At 31.8% G+C, this 24,684-nt stretch overlaps 2 protein-coding genes across 4 annotated transcripts in view; one reads left to right on the top strand and one right to left on the bottom strand.

The window, feature by feature from the left end:
• ssh (Protein phosphatase Slingshot) overlaps positions 1–12,963 on the top strand; it is a 242,807-nt gene extending 229,844 nt beyond the window's left edge. For both annotated transcript variants that reach the window (XM_085819257.1, XM_085819258.1), the window contains 2 exons: positions 8,550–8,782; positions 9,161–12,963. In XM_085819257.1, coding sequence (XP_085675383.1) covers positions 8,550–8,782; positions 9,161–11,553 — 2,626 coding nt within the window. In that variant the 3' untranslated portion in view covers positions 11,554–12,963. The remainder of the gene's footprint in view (positions 1–8,549; positions 8,783–9,160) is intronic.
• An 821-nt stretch (positions 12,964–13,784) lies between these two features.
• Positions 13,785–24,684, bottom strand: part of LOC118198156 (transmembrane and coiled-coil domain-containing protein 6) — a 48,331-nt gene continuing 37,431 nt past the window's right edge. Inside the window, exons 4-11 of one of the 2 annotated variants that reach the window (XM_035369768.2) lie at positions 24,054–24,237; positions 23,338–23,442; positions 21,538–21,614; positions 21,307–21,420; positions 20,982–21,078; positions 20,737–20,902; positions 20,556–20,647; positions 13,785–17,595 (exon numbers count right to left, since the gene is read on the bottom strand). In XM_035369768.2, the coding sequence (XP_035225659.1) occupies positions 17,425–17,595; positions 20,556–20,647; positions 20,737–20,902; positions 20,982–21,078; positions 21,307–21,420; positions 21,538–21,614; positions 23,338–23,442; positions 24,054–24,237 (1,006 nt within the window). In that variant the 3' untranslated portion in view covers positions 13,785–17,424. Of the gene's footprint in view, positions 17,596–17,662; positions 18,648–20,555; positions 20,648–20,736; positions 20,903–20,981; positions 21,079–21,306; positions 21,421–21,537; positions 21,615–23,337; positions 23,443–24,053; positions 24,238–24,684 lie in introns of those variants that run through there. The other variant, XM_035369769.2, reaches the window with a different exon arrangement.

Genomic DNA, 24,684 nt, shown 5'->3' on the forward strand with positions numbered 1-24,684 from the left:
ATAAATTGGATAAAGGGACATTCGAATATTCATGGAAATGAAGCAGCAGATTCTGCTGCTAAGGAAGCATGCTATAATACAGATATTGATATCACGGTTCCTTTATCTCTTAATTATATTAAGAGTGTACTACATAGCAAGATTCTCCACACATGGCAACAAAGATGGCATTATGACAAAACTGGACAAAAGGTTTATAAAATATTTCCTGTTGTCAAAGAGCAAAGATTAAGTTACAATAGATTGCTAAGTCAATTGATAACAGGACATGGCCAATTCCAGAATATCTAAAAAGGTTTCATGGGAAAGATATTCATTGCCGATGTGGTCAGGATGCATCTGGAGCATCTAATGGACATTACATTTGGGACTGTGCCTGAACGAAGGAAATTAGAGGAGAATATTTTCGAAATATGTCTATATAGCAATAATAAAGCTAAATTAGGACTTATAAAAATTATTACCAATTTGAATAATTATGTATATTTTGATCCTTTTGTTTAACTCTTTCGCATCGAGAGAGGACAAAATCTCAATTCCCCAAACATCGAAAACGCCCGTATCTAAGAATTTCTCCTGGAATGCTTTTCCTTCCCCCATGACAAGTTGAATACTACAGCGCTAACAATAGCCTTACTTAAGTAAAGCGAGAACTTCTGTCTTCGACGCTTTGACACTGCGTGAAGTTCCCCCTTGGGACGGGATTGCAACTTCGGGCATCAAAAGCTAAAGACTGACAGTAAACAAAGGAAAGGAAGGAACAAAGGAAACAAGGAAGCTACTTTTAGTAGCTTCAAAAAATGATTGACGTGTGATTTAACAACACCTGAAAGCAATGAGTAATGAAGTAACGTGATGGGGGAAAGCACTGGGTAGGAAATTATTCAGGCGTCCAGCTGATGTCTGAATGCTCGGGCGCTTTGGGCGACTTCGACGCGAAAGAGTTAATTGCTTAAATTTTTGAGTTGAATTGCATAAATTATAATGTAATTTGTATACATACAATGTATAATTTACTGAAAACTGTAAATGCTTATTGTTCATTAAGCTAGACAATATTTGTAATTTTATAATTGTTGTTTAGGTTAGCAGTTGTCTTGAGTTCAATTTAGTCATTTTATATTAAGAAATAGGTGGTTTCTATTCTGAATGAAAGTCGAGATGACCCGTTGGCGGCGCCGACACATCTCCAGCGGAGGATGAGTTTTTGGATAAGTAGTCCTTATTCTGTTGTAGTGTTTATCCAGTTATCTTTCAGTTTGTTTCTTTTAAATTGCCGGTTGTGACAATTTTGGCGGTACGGCTTATTTTCTTAGATTAGATTCTCCTTTGTGTTACATGTTTGATCAGATAGCCTGGCTCAGTAAAAGTAGGCGGCCAGTGTAACTCTGATTAAAAAATCTGGTTATAACCACGTGCAGTGCTGATAAGGACCATGTGTTTCTGAGACTTCTTCCCCTTTATTTTTCTTCTTTCTATGTATTTCTTTCTCCTGATGAGGAGGGACCTTTAGCTGCCCTCAAAATCGATTGAGTGTTTCAATATAATTACGCTAAATACAAGGTTGTTTTTACGATTTTGATCTTTAGATTGGTTTCTACTATTCTGAAGGGTTCTAGCGTGGTCTTTTAGAAACTCATGTAAATTATCCAAAGTACCTAATCCATCTTTTTTCAAAGTTCTTTCCCACCAAAATTTTATGTTTTTATCTAATTTTTCAGTTATCACATAAACAAAAGAACATCAGAAACATCTAGTGCATTCTCAAAGAATGTACACAATCATTCACTGCATCAACACAATGTAAAATAGCTTGAACTGAATCAAAAACATTTGGCAATTATGATTGGATTAATGCATTAGTTAATTCTCTTTTATTAGAGTAACGTTCCTGTAAAAGTTGCAATGCTATATCATACTTTTTTTTTCCCAAGAAGCCTTTAAAGATTGAAACTTCTGACATTTAGAAATATTCGGTTTATCTACACCTGCCTTAAAAAATATCATAGAAACTAATCCACTCTTCTATATTTTCCCCTGTAAAAGAAGAAAGTTCGATTTTGGTAATCGAACGTTAGACGAATTTACTTTCGCTACACGACTTGTTTCAATAACAGAATCACTGGAAAGTTTCTGTAACTTTTTATTTATAGTTATCCATAATTCATCTAAAGTTTCTTGTATTGTTTGTTGTTCCGTAATGAATGTATCACAGTCTTTTTCAGGACACAACAAAAATATTTCCTCAAAGATAGAGCGAAGTTCACCGTTAAAAGCATTTGGTTTTGTTTCGAACAACTTTACCTCTAAAATTTCTGCTTGTTCTAAATTCGAATTTACCTTGCCTTTAAACATTGTTACATTGCTTTTTAGAACTTTCTTTTTAGTTAAAACTGGTTTCAAATCAGCCATTATGAATAACAATAAATATTATACTAACAACTTTAGCAAAAGAAGAGGGAAAAATTGGAACATACTCACCCCAATGCTGAGGTTTCTACACTATGCCACACACATATTCTTGAAATTGAAACTAATTTCCCCACAGATGCCACACCTTTAAATCACAAATCGAAAATGATTTCACCATGGATGCCATACGCATAATCCACAAATCGAATGGAAAGTACACTACACTGATTATTAATCCACAAATCGAAAGTGATTTCACTTGCTAATTTGAATAAATCACATTATATCCAAAGCTCGCTGATTTAATTCTCCAGTTGCACTGACCAGAAAATGATTAAGAATTAAGTTCACAAAAACAGAGGTAAGCGGACTGTATTATCACCTATTTATTTTACATAACACTTTGAAATAGAAGAAATGCCATCCACATGACGACACAGCACACATCACTTAAAGCACTGTAGCAATTAAAAAACAAAAAAGAATGGAACACATAAAACACATTTTTGAAAGTACATTACCATAGCAGCCACAATTGAATCATCACGCAGTAGCGCCATCTATTGTTGCAAGGACACTAGTATTTCGTTTGGTAACAAAAAAAATACTAAACAGCTTCTTTTATTATTGCTCCATCTCTGTATGGCTTTTCTTTTCTCAGTAAATATATGCAAAACTTTGATCGATGTGATTGTTGCTGCCTTTGATGTTTCCAGTGGTTTGGCAGAAAGATTGTTGCTTCCAAATTGATGATTTGATAAAATTTTATTTCTTCGAAGTTCAGGATACTCCGAGTCAAACTTCAGATGCACAAATTTTAAAATGTCTCTCAGTGTTACTTTTCTTTGGAATTGCTGTACTTTTGTTTCATAATAAGCATGTATATATTTGTCTTTATGATTTATACAACAAAACTGGTGCTTCGCATTCTTTATTAAAATTTCCAGTGCTTGTTTAGCTTTGTTCATCATGGATTGTTACACTCATCAGTTTGTAAGAAGATTTCTGTAAGAAAACACCCTGAATGATTCAGAGAGTATGCAAACGAATCTAACAAGAAAGCAGTGATAGAATACATACACACTACATACCTTGTAATTATTGATTTCATTACCTATCTAAAAGTAGGAAATTTGGAGTATGTTTATGAATTAATCAAAATAAGTCACAGGTAGACAAAGTAAAGAGATGTCTTGTTTTGCACACATTTAAGTCTTTCTGCCTGCACAGATCAGCAATTGTGTCAGAGAAGTTACTGTCAACTCTTTCGCATCGAAAACGCCTAAGACGCCCGGCCATTCAGGCATCGGCAGGTCGCCCGACCGCCTCGTTCGTCTTCTACTTGATGCTTTCTCCCATCCCGGAGTATATGCTTCATTGGTTTCGCGAACTGTTAAATGACATGTCAATCATTTCTTTTGAAGCGACTGAAGTAGCTCTTTTATTTGAATGCAGGTGGGCTCCTCTTTGTTTAGCCTCAACGCTCCCAGGGTAGGTGACTCGAGTCTAAATCGCTCGTTTTACTTCTTTCTCACGTTGTGAAAACGTCTTGCTCTTATTTTGTAGTTTCATCTCAAAATGATCAGAAGACGTAAGATATTAACGCAAGAAGAAATAAATGCAATATTATTTGAAGAAACAGACGAATCTGATAACGCTGAATCTGATGAAGATGATGGACATACAGAACATATGTTGGTAGATAATGAAGATGATGTGCATTCAAAACATATGTTGATAGATAACGGAGAGGATGAAATCGAATGCAATTATAATTTAGAACACGACGAAAATTTGGGCTCTTCATATGATACCTTCGAATCAGACTGGAGAAATGACATAAATAACGAGGACATAAAATTTGAACATTTCTCTTCGTCACCTGGACCGTCTCATGATTTGCCAACTGAATCATCTGCTTTAGATTATTTAAAATTACTTCTGCCTGATGAATACTGCGAAGTAATTAGACAGAATACAAATAAATACGCAGAGTTTTGTGCAAAAAAACGTGGTATTGAAGATAAAAGCTGGCAGCCTATACTCTCCGTAAATGAGATTTGGGCTTTTATAACTGTTTTTTTTTCATAATGAGCATTATGCGTTTGCCTAGAATAAATGATTATTGGTCTCAGAATCCTATACTCGGCAATGAAGTGATAAAGAAATTAATGTGCAGAGAGAGATTTTTAAAAATTAAACATTATTTTCATATCTCTGATAGAGAGAAAGAGGTAAAGGGAAATGATGAAAACTTTCAGTTTTTGCAAAAATTAGAGCCTGTTATTTCTAAGATAAAAGGGCGGTTTTCAGATTGTTTTAAGCCGTATAAACATCTTTCGGTTGATGAAGCTATGGTAAAATTCAAAGGGCGTTTAGGAATTGTGCAGTATATGCCTTTAAAACCAGATAAGCGCGGGCTTAAAATTTGGATGTTATGCACATCTCATTTGGGTTACACTGTAAATTTTGAATTGTATGCTGGAAAACGAGATAAAATTGTGAGGTCAGGCAAAGGATTGGGATACGATGTTGTTACACATTTGATAAAACCCTTAACAAGCAAGGGACATGAACTCTATTTTGACTGATTTTTTACCAGCGTTCAGCTGACGGTTGATTTATTGAAATACAAATTTTATTCTTGCGGAACTGTTATGCCGAACAGAAAGCACTTGCCACCTGAAATTAAAACATTAAAATTGAAAATCCCAAATGAAAGTCGGACTTTTCAAAATGAAAAATTTCTGAATTTGTTGTGCACGTCTTGGGTAGATAAAAAACAAATTTTTATGCTGTCAACTAATACAAAAAATGAACTGTGTCATGTGAACAGAAGAAAAGGAGCAGACAAAATTGAAGTTCTTTGCCCACGTTCATTCGCAGTATATAATACGCACATGGGAGGAGTAGATTTCGCAGATCAGAGACGTAAATATTATACAGTTGCCAGAAAATCATCCAAATGGTGGTTGTATATATTTTGGTTCCTTCTGGATATTGCCATCAATAATGCCTATATAATTCAGCGTACGACAAATTATCCTCAACAAAAACGGTCAAAAACTTTGTATGATTTCAAGCTGGAACTCATACAAGAATTAGCAAATGTGTATTCATATAGAAAGCGCACTTCAGCGTCATTTGAACCCACTACTAGTCATTTTCATAAACGAAGAAAAATTGAAGGGCGTAAAAGAACGTGCATTAAATGTCGAAAGCAAAGAAATAAAACATCAGCAAACAATTCTATTCAAAGCACATGGGAATGCGAAATCTGCAAGATGTGCCTTTGTAAAGGCTGCTTTGATGAATAGACATTCCAGTTTCTCTTGCTATATAAAAAAGGCCCTTTTCAGGGCCAGCAAGTAATGTAAAAGGAAAGCTTTTGTTTGCTATCTAAACTTAAAGAGAAATCATATGATTTCATATGAAAATAATATAAAATGTAAAAAGAAATGAATTTTTCTACCTTTGCGCATTATTTAAATATTCCTTCATATGAAGAAAAATAAGTTTAATGAATTATTTAACTGTTCTTTCTTTAATCTCTTTTTGTATCCTACACTGGAAATTTCAAGAAAGTATGAGGGTTATTTTATTTTTAATAATCATAAGTGTTTCTGATATTGCATAACTAAAATTATAATGTTAAAACCATTTAAAATGTCCCGGATAAAGTATATATTTTTTCTGAAACACGAGTTTTAAAACCATCAAATATATACAGCTAATAATTATTTTTCAATATAAGAGTAAAGGTTTACTTTCCTAAGATTATATTAATTCATAAACAATTGATTGAAATCTGTATAAATTTATTAAAGGCATGTTAATAAATGCTTATTGCTAATCCTGTAAATGGATGCAAATTATATGAAGGGATTTCAGTAATAAGAGAAGAGAGAGAGGGTTTCTATAGCTCTTATTTTGAAATAAATTTCTACTCAGTAGCATTAACTTGCTGAATGAAAGTGTTTTTGTATTTACTAGCACAAAACTGCGGAAATATTAGAAAAAATTTTCATGCTGGATGGCTGTAAAATGTAACTGGTAATATTCAAGCTCTGTCAAACCACCATTTATCATCAACTAAACTATTTGCAACTATTAAATATATTGCTATAAACTATTAAATTTATTTGCTATAAACTATTAAATATTTCTTTTCTTCCTGCAGTGACAATAGATAAAAAGGTACCAGACTTTTCTATTTATAAAAATTATTCGTAAGTTCTTTTATATAAGAATCAATGAAAACATTATTAAATAAAATAAATTAAATCAATGTACACACACTGCCTTTACGTATTTTTGTTTATTATAAGAATCACTGCGCTTTAATTTATACAATGAAAAATCTTACTGACCCCATAAATATACATAATTGTTTCCTCTAAATCTACACTATCGCATCTTAAAACCGGTATTTTAAGCAATATAAAGTGCTCAAATCATTAAAAATATTGAGGAGAAATATAGAAAGCTACTGATGCTCCCATTTGCAATCCTGTCCTAAGGGAAAACTGCACACAATGGGTGAAATGACCGAAAAGCCCTTCAAGAGATAGTAATCAATTCACTTAAGTAGGTCATTGTTAACGCTGTAGCAGCCTACTAGACAGGAGGGGAGGAAAACCATTTCAGGAAAACCTCGTGTACACGGGCGTTTTCGATGTTTCAAGAAACCAGATTTGGCCTTCTCTCGATGCGAAAGAGTTAAATGCATCAACGGCACCATACTCAACAAGGAAACAATTCAAGCAGTGGAGATGCAATAAAGTGGCGATTGATACTTAGATGTAAAAATATATAATTTTAATATGTATTATATAAACATAAACCAAAAACTGCAAAAAAGCAGAATAATTTAGTGCAGGAACATTGGAACGAGACGGCGGGTGTCGCATTGCCGACCCCTGCTTTAAATCCACGACATTTGCAGATCATAGATTCTTTTGATAAGCTTTTATGGTGTTTATTGCCATGGTCAAAAGTTTTTCCTCGATTTTAAAACTATTTCTTAATAAGCTATTGAACTTAAATTTTGTGCACATGCTATTTGTGAATGACAATATGGTGAGAAACAGTTTTATCAAAATTCAATTTAGATTTTTTTTAATTTAATGTTGAAATGATTTTCAGGAGATATATTTGTTTAATAAAGAAACTAAACATTTGAAAATTTTGCTGCTTTTATCATCAGATAAGAGTGAAAAAAAAATATTTTAAATGAAATTTTTAACATAACTTCCGGTGAACTTTTGAAAATATCTCAATATTTTTTTCATTATTTCACTTTTTTTAAAGCCTAAAAATGTACAAAATAACCGAAAAAGTTCTTGCCATTTTGGACTGTCAGAAAGAAAAAGTCATAAAACAAATTAAAATCTTTGCTAATCTTCGAAGTAATCACTATCAGCATCCAATGCCTTTTGCCAACGAGTGGCTAGCTGTGTGATGCCATTGCAGTAAAACTCAGGAGTCTTGAATGCAAAGAAGTCTATGAGGGCCTTTTTGAGGTCTGGCTGGTTGTTGAAAGATTTCCCACGAAGATGGTTGTCCAGGAAATGGAAAAGGTGGTAGTCTGTTGGCACGAGGTCTGGGGAGTATGGTGGATGGGGTAGTGTCTCCCAGCCCAGTTGCTGGATGGTGTCCCTGGCCTCCTGAGGCCTTGCATTGTCATGGTGGAGAAGTATACCCATAAAATTGACCAATGCTGGCTCTTTATGCATCAGTACCCAACGTACATGTTCCAACTGCTGCTAGTACAGGCCTGCCGTAATGGTGTGGCCCTCTAGTAGAAGCTCATAGTGCATCACTTGGCAACTAGACCACCACATACGGAGCATGATCTTGTGTGGGTACCAAAAGTAATTCAAAAATCATGAATTCATTTGGGAAACGAAGTTAAAAAATCTTAAGCCAGTTAATTAATAAATTCTTTCTTTACAATGCTTACAATTCGATTCGGTGATTACAAATGTTTAATAATAAAACTTCATACACTTAAATTTTGTTGGATTTTCATTTTTATAAATATTTGATCTTGTATCTTACCAGAAATGTACTTAAATATAAATTGATTAAAAATGTTATGTGCTATTTTACATATTGATTTTTCTTTTTTCCCCTAGCAAGCAGCGCCATAACAGTTTATGGCGCTCAAAATCAGAGACTAATCTTAAGTCTTCTGAGAAACCAAAGAAAAAGTCCGATGAAAAGAAACAAAAAATGCCTGAAAAAAGTGAATCCCTTCACCACTTGCGAGTTACAAGTAATGTTTCATCTCGTCCAAAATCATGGTCACCCAGTGATGCTGTAGCAGATATGCTTTTCCCACCTCAAAATAAAATTTCAGCAAATGCCTGTAAGCATATAAATATTCTCTTGCTGAAAATATTAAGAAATTTCAAGCTCAAATTTTTATGGTACTCATAAATGGATAAGGTGGTTTCCATTAGTAAATATATAATAAAAACTTCTGCTTTTGCTTAGTTCTTTTTTAAATGAATAGTGTAATTTTTATTTTAGTCATTGAAAATTAATTCAAAAACAGATTAAAATGTCTAGGTAAAACACATAATTAAGAATAATACTGAAATTTTTATTAAGTTATCAGTGATAAACTATCAACTGTTTGGAGAAAATATAAAAGTAAATTTATTTTAAATTATCATTTGTATTAGTTTATTTCTAATAAAATTTATTATGAATTATAATTTGTTTGTTCCTGCTCTTTATCTAGGTACTGTAGAAAAATCTCAAACTGTAAACCAAAGTGGAAGTAAATATGGATGCAAATATCCTGTTGGTTCAGCAGATAACTTGAATGCCTCCCTCCCATCTGATTTTGTTTTTCCAACAATGAAGAAAAATTCTGAAATTAGTAAAAGTAGTGAAACTCTAAATATTGATGTTCCATTGCCAAGAGTGTCTTCTATCAAAGACAGAATAAATGAACTGGAATTGCAAGTGTCTTCTACCAGTGATAAATTAACAAAAAGTGAGGTAAAATCTCCTACATCACAAAACCGTTCTGGACTTGTCTTTAACCTAGCTAATCAGTTTGAGTTAGGTTCCAAACCTTCCTCTCCTGTGGATGAAGAGTTAGTTATTAAACCCACATGTGATGAGGAAATAGTTGAACCAGTTATGTCACAAACTAAACCTCCAGTCTATAAACACCATGCAGTTTTAGTGAAACCCTCTTTATGGCCTGAGGAAAGTACTACTTCACTTGATCCCTCTTGTATAAATGAAAACAAAATACTTTCTCAAACTTCAAATAATTCAGATACTAAAGATAAAATTCTTCCTTCAGATATTTCTTCTGTAAATAAGAAACAAATAGATGAATCTTCTTGTGATACTTCTTTAGCACAAAGACTACATCCTGTTGAAGGGAATATGCTTAAAACTAGTCAATCTGCTTTTAAACCTTTAGAGGCTAATACAGATCCCCCATCACGAGGACCTCTTGATGAAAGGTTAAGTCAATTTCAACAGAATTCATCTAATTGTTGCCAAACTATGAGATTTTTTGTTCCAAATGAGCAAAAGACATTTGAAAAATCTCCTTGTAATTTTAACATTGATAGAAATACCAAAACTTCATCTATAAATTTGATGGACCTGAATAAAGTCACTGATCCTTTATTGCCAGTTAAAGGTTCTGCAAAATTTCAAAATAGTGCATGTCTGATGTCAAATAGTAAGCCACCAGTTAAGCTATCATCAGTTAGTAACATTAGTCATAATGAATTTTTAAATGTGCAGTCAAAGCCTAATTATTTTTATGATAAAGAAGATATTCCTTTTATACCTGGTACAGTACGGAGAACTAAACAAAAAATAGAAGAGAAAAATTTGACTCGTACAACTTCCTTTGATAGTGGATTTCCTTTTCAAACACGTTCTACACCGTCCACACCTCCAGAAGCGGAACTTGGAGCTGGAAAACTTATTCGACGTTCTCATAGCCTCCGGAATGATTGTAGGCTTATCATTCCATTTTATGGTAAGTGGTATCCTTTACCTGCTTTGGCAACCACAGTACCTCAGTCATTTAAAACACTCACAGACAACACTTTGCAGTGTGCTGATAACATCAGCATGATGCACAGTGTCAGCACACCATCAGTTGTTGAAGCTGTAAATAGAGTAATCTGTGGAACACAAGAAATTCTTAGTGCCATTCACTTCATGCCTCCTGAAAAGAAGGTGTCTTCCACTCGTTCAAGTTCCGATTCTGATTTCGATTTTGGAAGTGCCAGTTCCTTGCCTGACATCGACGCAAGAGATTTAGCTTTTATAAATAAAATTCCTCCAATACAAAGTGACATTCCAGTTCCTGGTCTTGTCAGGCAGCAAAGAGAAATATTAGAAAATAAAGCAACCAAAATTTCAAAAGAAAAATGTAATATAGAACTTTGTAAGGCACGAAAAGATGCATGCAAGTTGCTGCCCTCTGAATTGGGAAGTAATCTAGTCGTTTCTGATGCATCGAAACATGAAGATATTAAAGAGAGTGGAATTGTAAAAAGACTAAAAAAAGAACTTGAAGCTAAATCCGAATTCTGTAAAAAAGATAAAAATGTTTCAATGAGTTTTTCTGAAATGGAAGATCTTGAACAACATGGAGGTAAGCTTCTCACAACTGGATTGCTACCAATAGAAAAACAAATATGTTCTTATTCAGAGCCTTGTACAGACCAAATGCCCAGACTTGGTTCATTGTCTTCCTCTCTTGAGAATAAAGGAACTCTTGATGAACAGAAAGCTCCTCCAACACCTCACAGAAAAACAAGCCTTGATCTTAGTTTCATGCAGAAAAGGATTCCGCTCAATATTAAGCTTGGTTCACAGTCAAGTATACCTCCCATTAAACCAAATTCTAGGACTGTGTACAATACTGACAGTAAAAATCTGTATGAACGAACTGTTGAATTTAAAGCAACATCTGATCTCTTGCAATCTTCAGCCAAAAGTAAATCTGTTTGTGTTACTGAAATTCCCCCTCCTCCACCTCCACCACCTATAGGATTACCTAGAAAAATGCGAAAACAACAAGGGAGCACTCACCCGTTAAGTAAATTAATTCGGCAGAGGCATCCCAATCCTCTGTATAATACAATGTAAGCTTTTTTTTTTTTTTTTTGTTTTGTTTTGTTTTGTTTTCTGTCCTATTGTATACACTACTTACTTTTAAAATGCAAATTTTGTATTTAAAAAATCATAGAACTAGCTTTAGGAAAACTGCAATGCTTCTAAAAACTGAAATTAAATTTTTTACTGTATTGGTTTCAGTTGCAAAATCACATAATTCATTGAGAAATATCACAATTTTATGTACTGTTAATTTTTCACATACAAGGAACAATTCATGTTAATATTTAGTGCATGTATTTTTGATAAGTAAAATTTCAAATAAATAATTTATAAAAAAAAAGCTAGCATTATATTCCCATTTTTTAAATTGCAAATGGTAAAAAGGGAATGATGAAATGTATTGAGAAAATTATTACAAGTACTGTTTAGTTCAGTGCATTGGAACTCTTAGTTCATTCAAAATATTGAACTTGGAAGTTCAACATATTTGCTGATGTTTTATATCAGACATTTTGTATTGTAGAGTATGAAGCATTAGTGTCATATTTATTCTTCCTGAGCTTGTACCCTAAGTTATATGTGACAAAGATAAGTAGCGCACACTTATTTAATTTAGGTATATTTTCAGAAGTGCCTTTTTGTGCTGGCTGAATTGACCTTGACTGTAATTTAATTATTCTACATTTCAAAAATAATACATATATTTTTCACTCAACTAAGAAGTTACTTTTTATAGCATACACCATATAAATTTAAATTTTGCAATTTTTCTGTAAAGTATAAAACTAGGCAAAAATAACAGATTGGAGCAAAAAAAGTAAATGCTATCATTTTATACTCATCAATATTCTTTACATACTACATGCATTGATGCAGTTGCTTTGTAAATGAAAGCAGCTGTATCGTACATGATTTTTAATTTTTTCTTCAGCTTTTAATTAGGATATATAAAATATTTTTCAATTATAAAAACTGAAATGTTAATATTAGGCAAACTGTTTTATTTAATTTGTTATTAGTTTTATTCAATATGATTCTATTCATTTTGAATCTTGATCTTTTTTTAAAATGGATTCTTATTTATATTTTGAGATATTTTTCATTATTTTCTCCTCTAAAATGTTTCTACCTATTGTGGATGAAAGTTTTTTAAAAATCCTGTGTTGTAAAATTTTAGGCCAGTGTTTAGTCTCAAGTCAAAAATTTTGAAGAAACATATTTGTGAAAATTTTTTTAATAATAGTGCATATAGCATATTGTATATTTTTTTTAATCATAAAACAAGTGTTAGAAAATGAAAATATGTAAAATTAGTACGATGTACAGATGTGCTATGTGTAGTCTTCTTTGAAAGGACTTCATTGATGTTTTGTTTGTAAGCAAATGAGAGATTATTTAAAAAAACAGTTATAATTAAAATAAATTAAAAATACCTTTGTCTTTTTATTTTTAATTTCATTTTTTTTTTTATTTTTTTTTTTTATTATTATTTTTTTTTATTTTATTTAAGTGTGTTTAACATCAATTTTTTATACAAATTCAGTTTATACAAATATTTTAATGTATCACAGATAATTAGAGATACTATGTGTATTAAGCATATATATGTATAAATAGTGAAGATAGAACTTAAATACAATAATAAGTACAAAATGCAAATGATACATCAATATAAATTGTTTGTAAACCAAAGCGTAAGAAAAAAGTTAAAATTCAGTACTCCTTGAACTATGTTTATAATGTTTTGAAGAAAGTCAGTTGTTTGCTTTTGAAATAAGTACAGAAAGTTAAAAAGTTTCAAATAAGTTCCAAATGTTATAGTAGAGTTATAATTACAACATTAGAAAATTAGAAATAGTGAAAATAGGTCTGCATTAATTGATTTTTTGTCACAGGCAGTTAATTTGGATTTACAGTTTTTTTAAATATGATATAATTTCACATTCACATCAGTATGTTACTAACTAACATATTGTACAAAATTATACAATATTCACTGCATCTGGAAAAGATTTCCTAAATAAGTTGTTAACTCTCACATAAATTTGCTCTAAAATCTGAAAATACTTTTTTTTTTAAATATATATGTATATATATATATATATATATATATATATATTTAATCTTCAAGAAACTGAAATTTTTGTCAGTTAATGAATTCCATCAATTCGAAAAGCAAATGCGATATTTGAATACTAAATATAAAATTTTCTTACGAAATCCATAGTAGTATATGTATTCAAAGAAAGCAAACTCATTCCTATTTTCCAATACAGAGATCTGTTTAAATCAAGTTTATTTATGCAAATTTACTTCCAAAGTTAAATTGTAACTTTTTATTTTGACTTAAACAGGAAAGTGTTTACTTAACAGTCAGAAACTGTACACCTTTCTGATATTGTGTTGCTCAACCTTTGGCATATAGGACATCACCAACTTGTTATGGCATAGCTTCTACAAATCTTTAGTAAGTGTCCAAAGGAACATTGTATCACATTTGCAAGTAGAGATCACACATACGAAGAAGTGGCTGCTGATCTCAGAGCTGATGCTCCTTAGCAACCCAGATGTGCATATGCACATCTGGGTTGCTAAGGAGCATTCTGCAAATAATAGGCACTTTAAGATCATGATAAATCTTTCTTCTTCACAGAGTTCTTCAGATTAGAGGTGCGTTCGTTTTCTCACGTTTACGAACAGCATGCAGCCTGCTGCTTCTTCGCAGTGTTAGGTCTGTGGGCAGAGATGAGATACTGGCTGGTGGTTGAGAAATGGCTACCGCTGCTGGTCAGGACTTATCACGCAAACTCATCATAAAGTTCTTTTGTGATAGAAATGTGTTACCCTCTTACAAACCATGTGTTAGTTTGCTTGTCCTGGGGCCTTCCTCGTGTTCTCAAAGCAAGGTTGTCAATCGAAAACTTCCCCAGCACGTTTGCAACCAGCTGATGTCTCCGGCCAGACATGTAATGGAAACTGAAACAGAGGTCTTTTGAATCTGCGTCCCATGCAGTAAAGTCTCTTGATCTTACAGTTGTAAAGTTTCCATCATTACAGATGGGATTATAGTGAATTTGAGACTATCTTCCACAGCAGTTGTTACTATGGTTGAGATGACTATCTTCCACAACTGTTGTTACCATGGTTACAAGGTGAGAACAGGTAAATGGCCTTAAAATACTTAAAACAGACTTATAAGCAAGGACATATTAACAAGAATTTACTAAAATATTTTAAAACCACCATAGTAAAAAATTCTGCCTTGGAACAAGCATTATTTTCCTGCTGGAGGAATGTGTTTCTGATAAGAGAGATGGAAGCCATTAAAATATATAATTGTCAACAATGATATTGTCATAATCTGCAGATGCCATTTGGTGTATTATCTATAACCACCAGTCCCAGGGACACTCATGAGAATGTCTTCCTAAAGTATAATACCTCCATCACTAATCTCTTATGGTACATACGTTGATCGGCTGTTATGTTCCAACAGTGGTTGTTGCTTTTGAAATTTCCAGTGGCTAGGCAAAAAGTTACAAAGAACTAAAATCTTATAAACAGAGCTTACAAACAATAGAACTAAGAACAAAAAGAAAGTCTGAAGTTCTCATAAGATGTTAGATTGTTCTGACAATGTAAAAGAAATCATAATTCATCAGACTGGGCAACTCTCCTCCATTACTGGATACTCCAATCATGGTGTTGTTCATGGGCCAACTGTAGGTCATAAATATAGATGATACTAGGTTAATACACGAAAATGATGTGTGTTTTGGAATGTGGAGTCACATATAAAGAGTATGATGGATTTCGTATGCATATGTTACGGTGAAACACCGAAATCTGGAGAATGTCGACTTTCACCGGTGAATGTCAACATTCACATAGTCTCTTGGTGTATGTCCGAAATATTTTCCAAATACTCTTATTTCTGACTTACACCGGTCAATGTTGACATTCACCATGTACTAATGGTGAATGTTGAACACATAACAATATTATATTTTCTTCTCCATAATTCAGTCACGAGTAAACACACTTGAAACAAGAACTTAAGAACATGAGAACCTAAAACACACAATACATTCAAAATGAGAAAGGAAAATAACAGTAATAAAAAACTTACTAAATTATGTGATTCAAATCTTATTTATTGCAACAACTTAAACTATTATGGCACTTTATGACCTCTCTTTTCGACTTTCACCAGAGCATATCTGTGATTGTCGACATACACCGGTGAGAGTCCGAATATACAAGAATATAGTCTTGTATATTCGGACTCTCACCGGTGTATGTCGACAATCACAGATATGCTCTGTGATATGTCGACAATCACAGAATATTCGGTCTTTCACCGACATATTTGCTAAATGTTGATATTCTCCGGTGAAAGTCGACATTCTCCAATTTCGGTCTTTCACTGTAACACATATACTCTTGTACTTGGGCACCACTGACAGCCACCTTTTGCGTTCACAAAGAGCCACAATCTGATACATACATTCAATGATTATGTATGGATGACCAATATCTCAGCTTTTATCAGTTCCAACATTCTTCTTCCCCATTTCATTGGAACTCCAGCGGACCACATGAAGATAAAAAATTCATGTATGTGACCTCACAAATCACAATTTCTGAGTTATTACAAGGTGTGAAACGACATGCTCTGACGTAAAAGCACTAATTTGACATTACAAGAATCACAACTTCGCATTTAATGTTGAAAGATTTTACTAAACTCCTGTTGCTCCTCTGATATCGTTTTAACTATAATGAATCAGAGGATGTAAAATACAACCAAAAATTAAAAGGGCATGACTAATTCTGTGTGCAAACTGTTTTAGACATGGCAAGAACTTGGAATACTTTTAAACTCTCAAATAAATACTCTTGCTGCTAGCAAGATCTTCACATAATAAGGCCAATACTTATACCGTTGTTGTTCTGCATTGTTAATAAAGCTTCACATAAATTTATAATAAATATGTTTTAGTTCTATATGTTGTCACCCCAGTGGTGACCCCTATGTGATAGGAACACACATTTACTCCACCTGCCCACCTGGGGGGAAAAAGGACAAACTACATCACTTATGCTACCATGGCATCTTACTCCACAATTGTTCAACGGGCCCCAACTAATCACACCCATCACAATGGGCTCCTGACAACAAAAAGTCATACTTCCTCATTAAGATGCTGGTGAAGGTTGTATGGCACCCATAGGGCCAGTCAATGTTTGCAAATTTGAAAGAGTTGAATTGCTTGAATTCACCACTTGAATTGCTTGAATTCACCACCGAAGAGTTCTTTTGTGATGAAGTAAAATATTTCACTTCCACGAAATGGATTTGAAGTCCTATCTTCCAAGGCACATGTGAGTCATTTCTAATTCGCTCCATAGATATCATCTCAAGCAAGCCTCCGCTAAAACATTGAAAAGCCCAGAAACAGCCAGCCATAAATCAACAACTGCTGTGCAGCCATTGCAGTACTGTGGCATATTGTGAATACCAGTGAGCATTACTGTTTTAGGCTTCACATGGCACTGTTCTTTGAACTCAAACTGTACAATTTATCTAACTTTTATTAAAGTTGCTTAAATCTTACATATGCACATTATCAATAAAATTATACCTCTTTATTCCTGACAAACATGAAATAACATTCTCACCTCATCTCATGCAATCTACATCATTCTAAATAGTGATTTCTCATGTTATAAATTTGGTCATAAAGTTCTCAGTAATTGAGTATCCCAAATGCTGCATTTACATATTGCCGATGTATGCTGCAGATATTTAGGTGACACTCCATGACTGAATAAAGCTAGCAAAAGTGCAGTATTATATAGCTATTTAAAGTTTCTGCTAATATATTATTTATCATGTTATTAAATTATTTGTTTTATTTCAGTTGTATCCAGAAATAGTTTAGAAGCAAATTCTAGTTCTTTATTTCCACAATTAGAAAGATACTCAATTTGTAAAATTATCTTGTTCTGCTGAAACAACGAACAGATTCTTTCATTTTTAAGCACTAAACAGAATAAGTAGTATAATACCTGAAAAAAGAAAATGTAATGAGATAACAGGATTATAAGGACATAAGTAGTATAATTAGGTATGTAGTACAAGTAATTATTTCAGAGAACTATCAGAATCATAATATTTTCAAATAAGATATGTCTTTATGTCAAAAATTCATTTAAGATGTTATTTTTTAACTGAAAAAAAAATTCATATGCAGAATAGTATGAACTAGCAAAAATTCTACTGAAAATTTAAATTGTTAAAAACTATCTCAATTCAGATGCAAATTAATAATACAAGTCACCTCAAATAAACTTAACTTTGTGAAAGCTTCACTTAATATGATATCGTTGGATGAAACTGATGAGGTGCCATTGTTTATAAGATTTGCAGTCACTCAAAATTATTTCTTCATTCAGTAGATACTTTATATCAATAAAAAAATTTAAAGGTAGTTTATGAATATGAATTTTTGGATGAAAGGGAGAAAATTTGTTAACTTTTGCCACAGAATACACTAAAAAATTTTAATTTTTTAAAAATTTGTGTGTCAGTTTCTTTAAAATGCATAAATGAAAAAAAAAATGTAGTGATTAGAGAGAACAGAATACATCTGATAACATAATGCACTTTTTTCATTATTTAAATGGGACATAAAATATTACAACACCAATGAGTTTTTGAACAATTTTCATTTTGGAAAAATGTCTGGCTGACTCTCTTCCATATATTGACAGTTTTGACAATGAAAAAAGTGTAGAATTCTTAACACCAAGGAATGCTTTCTCACTGGAAAAAGATCAGTTTCCAACTGGCAAGTATTAATTAGGTTAAAATAAGATGCCGAACAACAACTGTTTTAAAAGTCAAACAACAAAAAGGCATTTCACATTTAAAAAAAACCTTTGTTCTAGTTAATGACCCTAATTCCAATCCATCTTTACCTTCAGCCTTTAAGGAAATTGTGTTTTAGTTTTCTTATTTCATCAATAGATGGCACCAGTAGTTTAACTCCTGTCCAGCCATTCTTGTCTATTTTATCTCATTCATTTGCCCTTTGGCAGTTACACCATTGAAACTAGTGCTGGAAAATTTGCAAATATAACACTGATTTTTGTTGTTGATTAAAATAAGTATTAATTAGTTACAAGTATTATAAAAGTTCATTCAGAATTTGTAAAACTATAGTTTGAGGAATAAATTGAAAAAGAGTTTTGAAATTATAACGTTTAGATAATTACACAAAAGTACATCTAAAATTTTTCTTTTTGTGTATAAACTCTTAAAATTCTTTTAAATATATAATAAAGTATTCAGAAATACCAGCGAACATATTTTTTCCACAATATGTACAGCAGTGAAATTTTAGTGCAGAATAATCTGAAAATTTCCAAAAAACTGTATATATTAAAATAGATTCAGTAATGCAATACTTATTTATCTATATAAAGAGTCTGTGTGTTTGTCCTCTAGTAACTCAGTCAGTGCTATAGCTATCATTGCCAAACTTTCGATTCTTTTCTGGGTCCTAGAAAAGCTCAACAAAATCAGAGATAATTAAAAACTTGGAAAAATGATAATTTTCACCCTCGCTTTTCCCAGTGGCAACAGTCTTGCAAAGTGGAGATGAAAATCTGCTTTATTTCGAAAGTTGTTGCCAGTGCTCACTTTCAAATCCTTGAGTCCTAATTTTCATATTCACTTTTTCTGACTGGCAACATTCTCGCACATTGGCGATAAAAATGCTTTATTTAGAATGTCTGTTTGTGTGTTTGTTTGCGTTATTGATTTATGATCAATTTTTTGCCACAGTTAATCGACTAAAATTGAATATAGGTGAAATATTGGATGGAACTTGAGCTATTATGACCATTTGATTAGAAAAATGAAAATCATTAAAAACTGCATGCCGTTGTTTCAACAATGAGAGAGAATTCGTTTATTTTTCTATCGACATTTTTTTACGTGGTTTCCATATTGCATCAGACTGAAAAATGTATGACTATGAATCGTATTTTTTGCATCGTACAGAATCGTATCGTTTTGCATGAGAAAGATTACAGCGGTATCGTTCTCTCTGTTGTTAAATATATTACTCTCAATTTAACGTAACTGGCATCAGTTACTTCCATTAGTTGACGATAAATAGGTTCACTATATATTTATTTATATAAGGAATGCTATAAAATTTCACATTTATTTCATGGCAGTTTTTTTAGGATAGTGCTTAATAAGTACTTAAATATTGAACAAATGTGTTTTGTGGAAAATGCAAAAAAATCCATAAAACTTGTGTAGCCTACTTTTAGTTTTTATAAATTCTGATCACCATATTCATCTTCTAATAACAAATCTGAAGCCTTTAGTTTTTTTCTATCTTACCTTTTAAGGAATTTAGTTTCTTCACTGACTATGAATATTGTTGCTTTTGAATTCCATCAGTTTTTCTGACAGAACATAATCCTGCTGCCTTTATTCCCCTGAAATTTTATAACTCCATTTCAACTACAAACACTTTTATTAAAGCATAGTACTTCATCCTTAGTCAGTTTAACATCACATTAATATGTTAGGCAATGTTTCATATATTTCTGGCCCAGATTTCAGATACTTCTTATGGCAGTTTGTCGTAAAATTCCACAATGTTTCACCTGTGCAATAACTGAACATCCAAATTTTCTACCTTCAGTGAATATGATCTCAATGAAACTGAATAACATCTATGCCTTAACCATGTTTATTCTGCTATAATGATTTCCAATGCATACTGACCCACTCTATTTATGATCCATATCAGTTACTCTGCATATAACATAATTTGCTGAGGTAATACTGCTTTCTATACGTTGACCAAAGTGTATATAAAAGTTATTTTAGGATATAAAATTAATGCATACAATCTATTCTCTCCTTTTAGTTAATTAACAGCAAGACATTTTTAATTTTATTACATTTTTACATGAAATTATATATATAATTTGTAATTTCTTACTGGTAATGCAGCTGAATTCAGAGGATTCAGAAAAACTGTCACCGACTCAAGAACTGGTAGAAGAGCTCTATCATCTGTTAAATCTTGAACATCTGTAAGTGCAAAAGAATATTAATAAATTACTTTGCAAGGACCTTCAATGAAAGAAACCTGAAACCTTAACAAGAAATTAATTTCATACCTAATAAATTAGTAAGTATCCAGAATAATTCTTTTTTTAAGTGTGAACATTCACTTTTTAATACTGAAGTAGTAACAACATGAAATTCTAGATGCTGACATAGATATTTACATATTTGTTCACTGCTAGTTAAATATCCCAAACATCGAAGCAAAGGAGTTGCAACCTAAGTAAAAGTAAACAAATAATTATGACAGACTATTTATAAACAAAAATCAGAAATTTAAAATTTCTTTTTAACTTACTGGAAGATCAACTTCTTCATGGACTGAATTGTACAGGCACTTGAGGATAGTTTCTGCTACATTAATATTAATGATTTCCAGATTGTGTATAACTGCTCTAAAATTAAAAGAATGTCTTTATTTCCATAATAATATATTTCTATTTAATAAAAATGGTTATTCTATATAACTTATTATAAAAATATTTATTTGTGAACAAATTATTAAAATTTCTGAATGTGTTCATATAATTAATGTATAAAATACTAAAAATCTTTAATGGTATATATTTAATACTGTATGAGAAATTTTATAAAAATAATGCAATTTAATTCTTTTTACTTACAAAAATAAAAGGTTTACCAATGTGAAAGCCAGATCCATCTTTATGCTCCGTGTAATATCACCTTGCAAGAGGAATGACAATAGCTTTTTAGGTAGATCAGAACTGGCTACATTGCTAAAATAGAAGAATGCACTCATGTTTAGCAGCTTAATAATACTCAAATTATGATTTTTCATATTTAGTAAATTTATAAAGCAAATCAATAACAGAATTCAGAAAAAAGTACTTTACATTATTTCATGATCTCCATATTTTGTGCAAACTTTCAAGGCAAAAACAGCAGACTGGAAAACATGCTCTGTGGAACACTTTCAAAACATAAATAAATAAATGAGTAGCACATAAAAGAAATACATATTGGATTAAAAGAAAATTTAACTCATTTACATGTTTGATTTACACTGATTTTATACATATCCAGTGTAGCATATTTATAATTTATACCTTGGATGTACGAGATAAATTTTTGGAAAACACTACAACATTTGAACATATGCTATTCATTTTAAATCATTTTTACTCTTGTGTATTTTCACATTTAAATTCTCTAATAAGAAAGTGCAAAAGAATTTACATATATTCTGTACTTGAGTTTTGCAGAAAATGACAATAACAACAGAATTTTCATTGGGAATGCAAAAGCATTCTAGGATAATAAATCAGATTTAGTGATTTTATTAGTGATTAAATCAAATTTAGTTATATTTTATGATTAAAAAATTAATACAATAAGATTAAAAACAATATTATAATTATATTTTTCTGTAAAAAATCAGATTCATTAACTTTTACAACACATGGGAGAATTGGAAATATGGACTTCAAAATTTTGCTGCCTTGATGATATTAGTCCAGCTATTGCTAAATGTGGCAACTTTTTGGAGTTATGGTAATTTTTTTTAGAAATTACTTCTACAAGAAAAGATACTGGAATTTCTAAATTTTGACTTCTAATCATTAATATGTACAAGCAAGAATGATATTCTTTGTTGACTTTAACCTGAATTTGATGTAAAACCTGCATCTACACAGCATGAGTTTCATATACATTTTCTACCGCTTCATTTATTTCATTTTTATTCTAAATTTTCAAGTGCTTTTACCCTTCTAGTTCTTTGAATTGTTAGGGAGCATAATCTTAAAATGCTCCTATTACATGTTAAAAACTTCCTAGCAGTATCTTTAGAGATATAGAAGTTATTCCATACTCTTCTAAACTGATTGTAATTAGTTAACATTTTAATGCTTTAGTAAAAGTCTTCCTTATCATAGATTGACTTTTACTATATTTCTATGCTTGCATACTTAGCAAAATTTGAATACTAATATATCTAAGAATAAGCTGATTATTAAAAAATACTTATGAAATTATGCAAAAACTAAAACTACGATTCATTTTTAACCAGGCAAGACTCTTAACACAAGGATGACTACATGTATTCATGTGTAAGCAAAAATATAAATTATTTGATTAATAACTAATTCAATGAATTGTTCTTTATTAAAACTTTTGGTACTTTCTGATTAGCCACACCCCAACTGAAAAGTAATGATGAGGCAATATGCCATGTTGCAAAAAGTATTTATGTGGCAATTGAAGTATGCGTGTGTCATAGTCCCTGAATGCTTTCACTTCTCTGGTCATTTCTGCCAGTGTGACTGCAGATTATGATCCCTTTAATGGAATAGCCGTGGACTGCCAGTTTTCGATGTCTTCAGTAAAATCTCAGACTTAGCTTTCTGTACGCATACAGCATAATGTTGCTTACTTAAAGGCATCATGCACCTAATTTTTCCTTCTCATTTAGGACTTTTATGGCAAGTGTGCATGTTTTGTAAGGGGAAAAGAATGTACAAAAATTAGGTGGCACAGGATGCATTGTTCAAATACTCAAACATTTTATCCAAAGTCAGCAAGGAGTTTGCAACTTTTCAGTTGGGGGGGGGAGGCAGATAATAAGAAATACAAAATTTTTTATTCATAGTAAAAAAATAGTTTTAAAAATGTATGAAAGAAGATTATTTACTCACATCAATTGTTTTTAACAATACTGGCAGAAGACCTTGCATTTTAAGTACAACAAAACATTCACAGCAGTCAGCAGCTATATTTCCAGCAGCCCATGCACTCTGACTCTTTAAAGAAAAGTATTATATATATATATTTTTTCCTCCAAAAGAAACTTTCAACCAACATCTGCATGCAACAAATGTATACAAAATTAATAATATTTTTTTCAAATAAATTTTTAATACAGAGTATTTTAAAAATGCAGTATGGTTAAATATCAAAACACAAAATTATGACACTTTAAGAATGATCAATGATTTTTAAAGCATGGACCAGAGGCCTGCTGACCTTGGAAATTAATAGTCAGGGGTAATTTGTGAGTGATTTTTCAAATTTAAACTTTCTTTACTATCTGAACTTCTTCAGAACAGGACAATGTTAACTTAACAAATTGACAAAACAAGTAACTAACTTCTGGCAAAACACTTACTTGGCTATAGTTATAAAACAATTATCAGTAGAATATAATACCTACTTACATACTGAATAAAGACACCTATCATCAGTAGTATTCAAATTTTGGCAAAAATCACTAAAGTCAACTACATTTCACCATTATCATTTGAAAAATTATGCAAATTTCTGGTATTAATGGATTTTCGGTCTTCTACTTTTATTATATGCATAAATATGCTTCAAACATACTGCTAATGAATTTTTTAAAATATATCTTTACCTGCAAAAAAGAGCTTCCTCCATCAATAAAAGATACTAAATAAGCTCCAGCGTTTCTAGCTATTTTATGCGTAAACCTATGACTTCCACAGGCCAAATTAGTGAGACAAGCCACTGCTTCCAGTTGTTTCTGGGCATCATTACCAATGAGAACTCTTATTAAATTTTGCAAAGAACCTCCAATCCTGAAAGAAAAATTTTTCCAAAAATATATTAATAATGCAGCTTTAGTAACTAAGAATTTTCAATAAATTTTGTTTTAATTATTTCTTCCTCACTATATTGTTTGTTATATAAAATATTTTCATACTGACTTTCAAAAACATCTCATAAACATGACTTTCATAAGAAGCCATTTTTACCTGTTTCTAACCTATATATCTCCTTCACGACCAAAGCACCCAAAATGGCCAATCAAATGACAAACAGCTGCCCAAACGCCTGAGATTGCATGCTCTGTTTCTACCCTCTCCCTAACGTACACAATAGCCTAAGGTGTAGTTTCCCCAAATGCACTGTAATTCACTTCATCTTTATTGCAGATTGTTTTGTCCTAAAAGGATTATCTTGTGGTTTCTTATCTTTCAGTAAAAGCTGAGTATTCACTCAGTGGCTAATGTCAACTTCCTTGT

The sequence above is a fragment of the Stegodyphus dumicola genome, chromosome 6 (assembly GCF_044657685.1).
Source record: "Stegodyphus dumicola isolate Sdum_Otavi_A_Nest chromosome 6, ASM4465768v1".
Classification (NCBI taxonomy): Eukaryota; Metazoa; Arthropoda; class Arachnida; order Araneae; family Eresidae; genus Stegodyphus; species Stegodyphus dumicola.